This window comes from Callorhinus ursinus, unplaced genomic scaffold, assembly GCF_003265705.2.
Source record: "Callorhinus ursinus isolate GAN/ISIS: 27379988/994484 unplaced genomic scaffold, GSC_fseal_2.0 scaffold13, whole genome shotgun sequence".
NCBI classification, from domain to species: Eukaryota; Metazoa; Chordata; class Mammalia; order Carnivora; family Otariidae; genus Callorhinus; species Callorhinus ursinus.
This window is the reverse complement of record NW_027397075.1, coordinates 43,427,995-43,440,941: the sequence shown is the minus strand read 5'-3', so window position 1 is coordinate 43,440,941 and position 12,947 is coordinate 43,427,995. Positions and strand designations below refer to the sequence as shown.

At 54.4% G+C, this 12,947-nt stretch overlaps 1 protein-coding gene across 4 annotated transcripts in view; it reads left to right on the top strand.

Annotated features, from left to right (window-relative positions):
* The window catches only part of KIAA1614 (KIAA1614 ortholog), a 55,297-nt gene that overhangs the window by 30,597 nt on the left and 11,753 nt on the right, over positions 1-12,947 (top strand). For all 4 annotated transcript variants that reach the window (XM_073900161.1, XM_073900162.1, XM_025877686.2 and 1 more), the window contains 3 exons: positions 3,377-4,941; positions 6,689-6,845; positions 8,419-8,674. In XM_073900161.1, the coding sequence (XP_073756262.1) occupies positions 3,377-4,941; positions 6,689-6,845; positions 8,419-8,674 (1,978 nt within the window). The remainder of the gene's footprint in view (positions 1-3,376; positions 4,942-6,688; positions 6,846-8,418; positions 8,675-12,947) is intronic.

The following is a 12,947-nucleotide window of genomic DNA, read 5'->3' as shown; positions in this document are numbered from 1 at the left end:
AGGCCCCCATAGCCCGTCACATCCTAGGGCAGGTAATTATTTAGCCAACACCTAGCCTCAGCCTCCAGGGAGGGCCCCCGTGCTTGCCCTGTGGCACTTTAAGCTGCATGATTTAGGAAGTGTTCACCCTTCCTTAGTATGGCATGGCAGGACCTTGGCGGTCGCTTGATTCCACCTGCTCAGCATTCAGTTAGGTGACCAGCAGGCCTGTGTGATCAGAGGCCTGGGGTCCAAGGTTTGAGCTGGTAGTCTGTCTGATGTGGCATGAGTGAGGGAGTGCCTTAAGCTATCAGCCATAGCTGGTTCCCATGGAGCTTTGCAGAGAATCATTCTTGAAGAATTTCTCTCTGACCTCTCAGACCACCCCCTGATTCCAAAGACTAGCTTTATACATCATATTCCACACCCTCAGCAATCCAGACCATTCCGATCCATCAGGACCGTGAGGCTAGTCAGTGGCTTTGCTGTCAAAGCACAGAGGCAGGGGATGGTTAGGGATGGCCAGTGACACCCCCAGGGCACAGGTCATGTTCACCTGAGCCAGATAGGCAATGCCTTTTATTTATACAGAAAGTACAGCTGGGAAGGACAGCCTGCCCAGTCCAGTAAATGCTATGTCTCTGTATAGGCCGCTCTCCCCACTGGCTGGCATGCTTTAATAGTAATTGTGAAGCATGTATGGTTTCTTCCCACTGTTATCTGAACTCCTTTCCTTTTAACTGTATACCATATCTGCCCTTCGGCTGGGTAGCTGTAAACTTGGTGAAGGAGGAACTCGCATGAGGGCAGCCTTTTTGAAAGCATTGGCATCCTTCTTCCGGAATCACTGAAGCATCCAGTTAGAGAAAGGATTAGTAAACCCACTAATCACCAACGTGCATTTCATTATAATAAGTTGATGTGTCTAGGCACCTGAGCAAACTGTGCTATGTACAGTATGCTATCAGAGAAGTTTACTTCTCTGTTTGGGGAGATGGGGGGTGGTGGGGAGGAAGAAGGTAAGGTTAGGGAAGGCTTCGAAGACACTTTGAGGACTAAAACCAGTAACGTAACCCATGACGTATACCGATATAGATACTTGCGTATATGGGTGCACTTATGGGCAAACGGAAAGAAGCCACAAGTCTCCAAAATCCGGGCTCCTGTCTCCAGGTAGGACTAGACCACCAGCATGGTCAGTGTCTAGTTCTATTTTTGTGGTTCCACCTGAGGGAGAAAAAACATCCACAGCTTGCCTTTGCGGCTGCTCAGGTACTGGTCAGCCTGGGAGCTGGGCTTGTGTGGCCTCTCCTTTCTAGGAATGAGGAGGGACCACGTGGTCATGGCCCTGCCTTCCAGCACTAACATCCTGTGAGTCTGTAATGACAAATGAGTGGTACAGGTTCAGAGGAGGAGATATTGTCACGGTGCATTAGTCAGGTTTCTTCAGAGGAAGAACCAACAGGGTGTGTGTGTGTGTGTGTGTGCACGCGTGCGCGCGCGCACATACATATGTATGGAGAGAGAGAGAGAGATTTATTTTAAGGACTTGACTCATGTGATCATGGCATGGTAAGCCCAAAATCTGCAGGGTAGGCTGGCAGGCTTCAGACTCAGGAAAGAGGAGCAACTCAAATCTATTGGCAGTCTATTGGCAGAATTCCTTCTTGCTCAGGGAAGATCTGTATTTGTGCTGTTAAGGCCTTCACGGATTGAATGAAGTCAACCACATCGTGGAGGGTAATCAGCCTTATTCAAAGCCCACCCATCTAAATGTCAACCTTACCCAAAAAATGTCTTCACAAAAACATCCAGAAGAATGTTTCACCAAGTAGCTGGGCACCGTGGTACCAGTCGAGCTGACACACAAAATCAGCCATCACACATGGGATGTCTATACAACGGTAACATTTTAACAGATAGGATTCAAATGCAGGCAGGTTAAGAAAAAAGATTCCAGGAAATGGGGCAAGAGTGCTGCCTGAGGTGGATGAGGTAGGAAGCCTGGGGGGGCCCTATAAAGTGGGTGGTGAGGGGCGCCTGGGTGGCTCAGTCGTTAAGCGTCTGCCTTCGGCTCAGGTCATGATCCCAGGGTCCTGGGATCGAGCCCCGCATCGGGCTCCCTGCTCAGCAGGGAGTCTGCTTCTCCCTCTCCCACTCCCCCTGCTTGTGTTCCCTCTCTCGCTGTGTCTCTCTCTGTCAAATAAATAAATAAAATCTTTAAAAAAATAAATAAATAAAGTGGGTGGTGGGGGTGCAGAGCTGGGGAGGAAAACAGTGAGGAAGGTGGAGGGCCTGTGTTTTTACCACAAAGACTGTGAGCTGGGTCCTGTGCCCCCTTGGGGGGCAGTGTGACAAGGCTGTGCTCCAGGAGGACCAGCGGACAGGCGGCAGGGAGGCTGGGTAAGAAGCAGGAGTCCAGTGTGAGTGACAGAGAAGCGGTAAATGCGAAGAATGGTGTGAATGCCAAACACGGAGCAGGGGTTGATGGGGACGCTGCTGCAGGGAGAAGGAAGGGGGCACACAGTCCTTCCTTAGGTAGCCTGTGGTGGGAAATGCCTCAGGTTCCTGGCTCCAGGGGGCCCTCGTGTGAGATTTATGTAGGTGTTTTCTTGAGCTGAGCAGGACTTGACCACCAGCAGTGTCTCCCAGAGCGAAGGCCAGTGACAGGACGACTCTTCCTAGCGCAGTCCCTGTCCTCACAGCTTTTCAGAGTGCGAGTGACGGGCTGAGGGGGGCAGGTGGGGGGTGCTGGCACAGACAAGATGCAGAGTCCAAGGAGAAACGTGGGTGGCATTCTGCCTAAATTTTGTCTGAGCAAGAGGATTAGGAACCCTGAGTGGACACTTTTGGGAGCAAGAATGCTTAGGAACCCTGACTTTGGGTCCCGCGCAGTCTCTGTAGAGACTTATAATTCATTCTTCCCATTAAACCTGCATAGCAAATACATCATTGGAACAATTCATCCCTACCAGATGCCCATGAATGCCAGGCTCACTTCCTCTTAAGTGCGTGCACACATACATACAACACACACGCGCGCGCACACCCCACTATGAGGATTTTGCTCTTATCCATCGGTACATCCTCTGTTCAATATAATGTTTCATCTTGAATCAGGCAACAGAAGGAAAGCCAAAATAGGAAGCTCCTACTGATTTTGTCTAGAGCTGGGTCTCAGGATCAAGATGGTCTTGGAAGCTACTCGGGTTTGCTGCCTGACTCCCCAGGAAGCTGCTATCGGGTAACTTTGAAGTTGGCATCACGGAGCTGTACTCCATGGTACCCTCCTCCCCATCTTCTGTCTGTGACCTGTCTTCCCTCCCCCCCCCCCCCCCCCCCCCCCCCCCTCCCCCCCCCCGCCCCCCCCCCCCCCCCCCCCCCGTCTGCCCCTCAGAGACGGCCGGAGAAGCCCAGCCCCGGACTCGAGGATGCCCTTTGCCTGCAGAGACACCCCGCAGAACGGGAACACAAGTGACTCGTCCAGCGGGGAGTCCAGCAGCGGGCAGTGGCCGAAGCGGGGCGCCTCCCCATCCCGCGTGCGCTTCGAGGACGAGTCGGCCCGCGACGCCGAGTCCCGCTACCTGGAGCGGCTGCAGCAGCGTCAGCGCCAGGCGCGGAGCTGCGCGCTGCCCACGGCGGCTCAGGGCCCGCTGCGCTCCAAGCCCGACCTGGCCCACTACATCAACGCGGGCTTCGCGCGCACCGACGCCGGCCAAGGGCAACTCTACTGCCTGGTGGGCCGGCTGGAGCGGAGGGGTGGACCGGCGCCGCCGCCCGCGCGGGGCAGCGCCAGGAAGTGCCAAGCCTGCGGCAGCTGCCTCCACGACCAACGCCCCACCCCAGGGAAGGCCGGCCCGGACCCCAGGGCCCTCCCGGAGCGCGAAGCTGCCTGCGGGGTGCCGGCGGAGCCCCTCAGCTCTCGGGGCCCGAGCCCCCCCTTCCAGCTCCTCCCTGCAGAGCAGGGGTGCCACACGGAATGGATCCGGGAAACGCACATCGGAGACTCGGCGCGCCCGGAGGAGGCGGATTCCGCACTGGACAGCACGGACACCTCGGACAGCTGCAGGACCGACAGTGAGGAAGCTGGGACCTCGCAGCCCAGCAGGGCTCGGGGCCCGGCCCGAGGCAACAGCCCCCGTCCACGGGGCTCCAGGCCTCGAGGAGGCCCCAGATGGTTCCGGAAGGCCGAATCGGAGCTGCCCCGGAGCCCTCAGGCTCCGCACTACCTGCTGGGGGTTGATCACGTGGAGGGTGCAGCCGAGGTGAAAGAAGGCAGGGGACACCTGCCTGAGGGGACTCTGTTTCCCAGAGAAGATGCTTTCCCTAAGCCTCCAGTCCTGGAATGTAAAAGGGCTTCCCTGGGCTCCCAGTGGCAGCCTGGCCCGGGGCTGGGAAATCACTGGGTCCACCCGGTGGATTCCCAGGCTCTGAGCAGGACAGCCTATCCCCTGGCCTCTTCCATGAAGCTGGGGTCCTCAGTGCCAGGCAGACAAGCCCAGGATGGAGGAAGCCATGAGTCTCTGGAGACTGTCTCTGCTTCCTCCCTGCAACAGAGTCACCCAGAGCCCTCTGCCCTGCACCAGGCCCAGCAGGTGACCTCTTCCCTCTCCCCTGAAGGCTGGGTGCCAACCCCTCCGTCTTCAAGGAAAACCACCTCACCTGTGTCTCACAGGAAGGCAGCCCTGGCTGGACCCCGCAGGCTGGGTAGGCAGGAAGAGCCTGTGGACCCCCCTCCGCCGCCTTCAAGAAGTGTAGTTCCCAGGACCTGTGAGCTGTCCCCTGCCCAGACCCAGCCCTACGGCCCTGCAGGCAGGCATCCCCTGCTGGCCTTGTCCACCAACAACTGCAACAATAGCCTGCCTCCGGGGCTGCAGGAGCCCTGGGGAGGGGCCGGCCTCGAGGCCAAGGTGGAGGATGGCCCCTGCAGCCCGGAGCTGCCCCTGGAGAACCGCGGCCATGGTAAGCAGAGACCCCAGGCCAGGCGCTCTGAGTCCTTCCTTACCTCCAATCTGAATCGATGACATAGCTGTGCGCACTCCCAGCAGGCTCTTGGCCCCTTCAGAGCAGCAGCAGGTGTTCTGGAAGCTATGGGGTCTGTGGGTTAGGTATAAGACTCAACGTCAGCCTGGATGCAGATTAGCCACCTCCTGCGAGGGGAGGCAGGGGGTGACGCCCTCTGACTGCGGGGGACCCTGAGCTTAGTACAGAAGCACCACACTCTGGCTGCTGGAGGCCTAGACTTTAAGGGAGTTTCACTACCAACGAGCAGGAAGGTTGCCACAGCTGTAGATTTACTATTTGCTTAGAGCAGTCAGTGCCTATAATCACATGGTTGAGGCCCTTTCCTTCAACATCTTCATTTCATTCATTCCCTCATTCATTCCTTCAGCACTGATTGAATACCTGTTACATGCCAGGCATGATACCAGGCACTGTGGGGAATGCATAAGTGAATGAATTCAGCGGGAGTCCTGCCCTGGAGACCTTCTGTGGCCAGGCAGACATGCTATCTGGAGAACGTGGTGACCAGTGGGCAAGCCCTCCCAGACCCCCAGCCCTCCTGGGCAGGCTCCTAGGTTTCAGCAGGAAGGGTTGCAAAAGGGTGTAGGTCATCACCTCTGCCCTTGGAAGAGATCCTTATATTGTGGGCCGATCCTGGGCATCAGCAGTCATAGGCTCTGATTCCTGGTGCTGTGATCTGGGGTGAGCAACTCAGCCATTCACTCTTAGGCAGAGATAACAGGCCTGCCCCCCAAGAGCCATGCCTTAGTGTGTCCACAACTGTGACAGTCCTGGGGTTGGGGTGGCTTGGGAGGGATCGAGGGCTTGGAAACACAGTGGAGGAGGGCAGAGAGCTGGTAGACCAGGCTGACCTTCCTGAAGATGTGGATGCCAAGCACCCTCCCCCGGGGTGTTGACCACCCCCTCTGCTCCACACGGGGACACAGACATTTTCCCCTCTCCCTCCCTTGCTGACAGGAGCCTTAAGAAAGCAGGCACTACCCTGAGCTGCCTGCTGCCTGCCCAGTTCTAAGGTGCGGTTTCTTCCGTGGGGTTGGCTCTAGGCCGGCTGCTGCTGGCTGCCCCTAGCCACTTCCTGAGGAGCTTCTATTCTTTCTGGGCAGCCTGGCCTTCACCTCCTCAGACTCCTCCTCTCATTAGCCAGGAGGTCCTGGCCACACCATGTCAGCCCTCTGTGCTCCAGGTTCCTCCTCTGTAACCTGGGGAAATAGGAGAGCCTATCTCCTAGGAACCCAGGACGTCATCTCTGTAGAGGGTTTAATTCCTTGCTGAGCACCGCATACGTGCTCCCGAAATGGTGCCTGTCATTAAAGCTTAGACATCACAACCAATGAGATTGTGGTTTGCATCCCAGGAACGCAAAAGTTCCCCTTTCCCAACTATGTCTCTTGTTATAGGAGGCACATGACTTAGGACCAGCAGCCCCTTCATTGAACAGACATTTATTAATCACCGACTGTGTACCAGTTGCGGTTCTGGGGGTGGTGGGTTATAGCAGTAAACAAGACCCCTCATTCCCGTCCTGCTATGTGGGGTCTCATCACTGCCTCCACTGCTCTCCTGGGGCTCCCGCCTCTCTCCAGCTTCCTCTGGTTCTCCTGCCTCCATTGTTGGGCATGTCCCCTCCCCTGATCATGACCTGCAGGGATGGCTCAGTGACACGGGAGGGCTGTGGCTGTTGCAGGAGGAGTCCAGGGCTTTCTTGGCCCAGCAGCTGTTGGCGCAGTCAGCTCCATGAGCATCACCCTCTCCCTGGCCTTAGAGGAGTCGGAGTCCAGCCAGGACCCAGAGGGAGGCCTGCAGAGGCCAGAGTTGAGTTCCGGAGGGCAGGTGTCATCCCGGTGAGTGATGGGGGCAAGAGCCCTGACTGCCAGAGGTGGGGGGCTGGGGGGCTGGGCGGAGAAAGAGACCTCCTCCCTGGCATGATTAGCCTCACTACTCCCAAACCCTTAGAGGGTTCCTAGACTTATTCCGGGCATGGCACCTTAATACTCCTTTCCCAGCCACTTTTAGTGTGATGCGCATGCTCACTCATTCCCCAAACCTCAGGCTTCAGGTACTGTGCTGGGCACAGCTGGCCAGACAGTCCCAACCCTCGGGGTGCTCCCAGGATGGGGCTGCCTGAGAGCCCTTGTTTCTGACTCGGGGCTTGGAAACAAGCAGATGCTGAAGAAACAAGCCTGGCGTTCACCTTTCCATTCATTCTCTCCTTCCGCGCCGAGGGTCTGAGTCCTCGCCGAGTCCCCAAAGCCTTGGTGAGCCAGGGCTGTGGCCACGACATTCTTTCCTGCACCACACCCCACTCCTGGTGACACCGAGAGCCAAATCTCCATCTCCGGCCCTGTGTGCCCCCCAGAACCCCAGACCCATACACCTTGTTTCCCCTGACTTCTCCACTAGGGTGGCTGAGAGGCCCCTGACCCAATGGCTTCCCCAGGTCCTCTTCCCGGCACCATCCACCGTCCACACGGTGCTCACGCCCACTCTCTTCCTTCCAGCCTCTCTGACCCACTGGCATGTCCCCTCCAGCTGCTGCACCCCCCTCTCTCGCCTTTCTCCTGGTCTGAGCTGCATGACATCTTTCTGACAACCCCAACAGCCCCAGCGGCTCTCTGCCTTCACTCTCGCTCCTACACTTCCTTCTTGGCACAGCAACTGAAGGTACATTCTTGAAACTGCCATTAAATAATGTCATGTCTCCTGCTGAAAACCCCCAGTGGTTTTCTTCTCCCACTTGGGATAGAATCCGAGCCCCTTACCTTGGCTTCTGTGCTCCGTGAAATCTGGCCCACCTGCCTGGCCTCTCTGCCTGCCTTGCTGGCTCCGTCCCAGGGCTGGTGGCCGGGCCCTGTCGCGCTCTGGAACGCACGGAGCCTCTTCCTGCCCTGGAGCTGTGGCCCCACCGCTGCCTCCGCCCGGGGTTCTCACCTCCGGCCTCACAGGACAGGTCCTCCTTACCATTCAGCTCCCAGCCTGGGCGCCATCTTCTCGGAGGGAGCTGGCTTCCCTCTCTCTCTGCTTGACATTTCTCAATACTTGCTGTTGGTTTTTCTCCTTCGTTTACTAGTCTGAGAGTAAGGACCTTGTCTGTCTTGTATACCACGGACCCCTGTTGTTTCTAGAAGGCACAGAGGCCCGGAAGAAATCCTGAATGAATGAATGGAACAAATGGGTGGGTGAGCCCACAGTTGGGTGTGAGGCCCAGGGTCTTGTCTGAGCGCGTCTCCCGAAAAGCTGCCCAAGCAGAGCATCCTGCAGATGTCCTCTCAGCCTTTCTGTACCCAGCCTTCACGTCCTCCACAAGCAATGGGTGCTGGCTCTCCTGGGGCCCCCAGGGCCCTGAGGAGCAGTCCACCCAGGCCCCTGCCCCCCAGCTGTCTCCTGCCTGCTTCATGTACCCCCCTTGCATTTCAGGGCATTCCCGGGGGTTGGCGCAGGACCTGGCCTGCCCTCTGCTGCCCCTTCTGACAGGAGCAAGAAAAGCAGCAGCCTGGCCTCCACCCTGGGGCTGAAAAAGCTCTTGCTGGCCCTGGGCCACAGCACCAGGCCCAAGCTGGGCAAGGCCCGCAGCTACAGTGTGGAGCAGCTGCAATCCCCTGCGCCTGGCCCGGCATCACACACCAGCACCCCCAGAGTGAAGAAAGCCCCGTCGGTACAGTCCCTGCAACTGGTGAGTCTGAAGGGCCCCTGCCACGGGGTGAGTGGTACCGGTGCCACCGGAAATGGAAGGTGACAGGAGATGGGAGGCGCTGAGGATGCCACCTGAGGAGCCCAGGTGGAGAAAGGGAAGCCACTGGTCTCCCTGCAGTCGATCCACAAGACCGGGCTCCCCACAGGGGTAGGCAGCACCCCACAGTTCTTTTCTTCCACCCAGCTACCCCAGCATGGGCTCTTCCTAAGCTCCTCCTCCTCCTTCTGTCTCTCCCTCAACTCTGCCACCTGTGCCAAGTCCTAGAGGCTACTGCCTGATCATTCTGGAACCTTCTCCAGTGACAGTCTAGCACAGGTCACTTCACACCCAGACTAACGCGGCAGCCTCCTGACTGGCATCCCTGCCGTGCCTTTCTCCACCTGGCTTCCGCAGAGGTCCTCCTGTTACGCAGGTCTGGTTATCTACCCCCTTGCTGAACGTCCGCCATTGGCCCCTTATCACCCGCAGCGTAAAGTTCAGATCACCTGACGTGGCCAGACGCTTCTGTGATTCTGCCTTCATCTCTCATCACTCTCCTTCTAACACCCTATCCATTATCCTTGACCTTGCTATTCTGTCATCAGGCCACACACTGTCTGACTTTGAACTTTCACCTGAAATGTTTCTTGCACCTTCTCTCCCTGCTAACATCTGCTCGTCTGTCAACTTTTCAGGAATTGCCTCCTCCATGAAGCCGCTTCCGGTCCTTTCTTGGGCTGAGCTGGGGGGGCCTCTGCTCTGTGTTCCCATCCTGTTCTGTGCTTCCCTCCTTTGGGGAACTTGCCACATAGTATTTTAATGGATTTTTGTCTGCCTGCCCTCACTGGAGTGTGAATTCTTTGAGGGACACCCCTTGATCTTTATATTCCCAGTACAGGTTCCCCTGCTGTCCAGATTAGAGAGTTTCTACGACAACTTCCATCAGCCAAAATGGCATAAACTGAAGAAGCAATCACCATTAGTTAATATGGGAAATTTTTTGAACACTCCCAGACCCCCTATTTTGGGCTCTTCTCTTGGGCTTTTCTGATCCCCCAGGACACCTCTTGCTAACGGATGCACACATAAATCGAGATGGAGCACGGACTCTCACAGATGCACTTCAAAGCTGTAGTGGCTTGATGTGAAAATGCTGAGCGTCATCCTGGGGAAGGAGCTTGGTGGGGCCACACTCACTGCTCGGGGTCCGCTGCTCCGTGACGGCAAAACTAACGCTGAATGCTGGTTTTGCTTTTCACCTTTTTTCCTAAAAGTGAAAATCCTCCAAATTTCTTCCGGTTAGTGAAAACAGGTCTTTCATAAAGGCAAACTTTTGAAAAGTGGGGGATACCCGGACTGAGTGCAATGGCTAGTATATAGTACATATTTAAGACACAGCGAATGAACAAATGAGTGAGGGAGGGAGCGAATGAATGCAGGGCAGCTAGCGGGCCGTCTCCCTCCCCGTGTGCCAGCTCCTTAACCAACAGCAAACCAACGGTGCGCTCTCAACTAGGTTTCTGAAAACCCTGCTCTGTCCCAGATGTGTCCGGGGCTCCAGTTTGTTCTTTTGTTCCCTGCCCCCCGGGCAGAACAAAGCAGGTGATGTGGTTGGGGCCAACGGAGGCTTCCATTGGTCAGGCTGAAGTAGGGAAGAGAGGGCCGGCCGAGTGAAAATGCCAGTGGTTGTCCTGTACCAGGAGCAGTACCTTGTATGCAGTCAGTGCTCAATACCTATTTGCTGGATGCAGGAATGGAAGGCAAGGAAACAGAAGTCAAGTGATCATAAGCTGGGGAGAAAAGCCTAGGGTGATGCTGTGCTCCGGGAAGTCACCTTTCCCCGGAAGTGAGGTTTGGGCCCTGTGTGTCGGAGCCAGGGTGTCCGGGTGGATCACCTTCAGAACTCCGAGCTCCGTAAGCCTCCCAAGGGCAAGGACGCCGCCGGTAGCGTGGCACAGAGACTATCGGTGACGCAAGCCGAGTGGGCAAAGAGAGAGAGCAAGCTGGCCAACAAAGGGTGCGACCACGTGCGGGGAGGACCGAGCAGCAGAGAGAACGGCTCAAGGACTGATGAAAGAGGATGCAATGAGAATCCGTCTCCCCCAGAATGTGACACCTCTGACGGGGGGGCTCCCTCCTTTAGACCGGCTCCCTTGCCTTAGACTCTCCCGCTGCCATGTGAGGGCAGGGACCGCCCCGGTTTCCTTTTCATTTTGCCTTCTGCGTGGGCCCTGTTCCTGCACCCGACCACACTGGGGCTCCCGCATCCCTGGGCGGCTGTGGCTTTTTGACATTTGACCCCGCATCTGGAACGCTCTCCTCTCTCTGTTCTCCCTGGGGAATGCCCCCTGGTCTTTCAGGTCTGAGGTAAGCATGACTTCTCCCAGGAAGCCTTCCTGAACTCGGACAGGAGCTTAAGACCCCCTCTAAACCTCTTGATAATGTACCTTATTTCTTCTTCTTTTTCTTTCTTTTTTTTTTTTTTAGATTTTATTTATTTATTTGAGAGAGAGAAAGAGAGAGCACAAGCAGGGGTGAGAGGGGCAGAGAGAGAGGGAGAAGCAGGCTCCCTGCTGAGCAGGGAACCCAATGTGGGACTCGATCCCAGGACCCTGGGATCATGACCTGAGCCGAAGGCAGATGCTTACCTGACTGAGCCCCCCAGGCGCCTGGATAATGTAACTTTCTTCTTGAGAGCATGGATTCCAAATGTGGTAAATAATGTGTGCCATGTTTGTTTAAAAGCCTGTCTCTATCTCCACCGCCCCCACCCTCACAATAGCCCCCTCACTGGGTCAGTTTCTAGAACACAGATCTATTCTTGTCTCTCTTCTGATTAACGTCACTCTAGTGGCTCCTTAGCAGGCCATATAAGGTCCTTCCAGGTCTGTCCCCTGGCTTCAGCCCATCTCCTGTCTGCAGCCTAACCACCCAAACCCTGTTCCAGAATATATGCTTTCTGTCCATCTCTCCACGTCCTTGCACCTGCTGTTGCTTCTACCCTGGAGCACCTTTACTGGTCTTCACCTGGAAAGTTCATGCTTCAGGCCTCGCTCAGGTGTCATTTTCTCCAGTGTCCCCGGACCTCCTAAACCGGAGTCTCTCTCTGCTTCCCTGCACGTCCATCTCTTGGCCCGGCACTTACAGCAAGTATTTAGGGCTGTTAACTCATCTGTGCTCAACCCCAGCCCCAGTGGTGGGTGAACTCCTTAAGGGATTTTTGTCTTGTCTACCTTTTTATGCACAATGTTTTAAGGTGCATACTGAGATAATTCTTTTAAATTCCAGTATAGTTAACATACAGAGTTATATTAGTTTCAGGTGTACAACATAGTAATTCAACAATTCTGTACATTACTCAGTGCTCATCAAGATAAGCGTGCTCTTAATCCCCTTCACCTACTTCATCCATTCCCCCACCCCCTTCCCTCTGGAAACCATCAGTTTATTCTCTATAATGTAGAGTCTTTTTTTTTGGTTTGTCTTTGTCCATTTGTTTGGTTTCTTAAATTCCACACGTGAGTGAAATGATATGGTATTTGTCTTTCTCTGACTGATTTGACTTAGCATTATACTCTCTAGATCCATCGATGTTGTTGCAAATATCAAGATTTCATTCTTTTTATAGCTGAGTAATATTCTGTTGTGTATATGTCACATCTTCTTTATCCATTAGTCTGTTGATGGACACGGGGACTGCTTCCATAATTTGGCTATTGTAAATAATGCTACAGTGAACATAGGGGTGTGTGTTTCTTTTTGAATTAGTGTTTTCATTTCCTCTGGGTAAATACCTAGTAGAATTGCTGGGTAATTCTATTTTTCCTCTTCTATTTTTTGGATTAGTTTGAGAAGAATAGGCATTAATTCTTCTTTAAATGTCTGGTAGGATTCATCTGTAAAGCTGTCTGGTCCTGGACTTTTATTGGGAATCTTTTGATTACTGATTCAATTTAATTGATAATAATCAGTCTGTTCAAGTTTTCTATTTCTTCCTGATTCCGTTTTGGAAGGTGATATGTTTTAGGAATTTATCTATTTCTTCTAGTTTGTCCAGTTTGTTGGCATATAATTTTTCATACTATTCTCTTATAATTCTTTGTATTTCTGTGGGGTCATTTATTTCTCCTCTTTCATTTCTGATTTTATTTGAATCCCTCCCTTTTTTTCTTGGTGAGTCTGGCTTAAAGGTTAATTGGTTTTATTGATCTTCTCAAAGAACCAGCTCCTGGTTTCATTGATCTGTTTTATTGGTTTTTTAGTTTCTATTTAT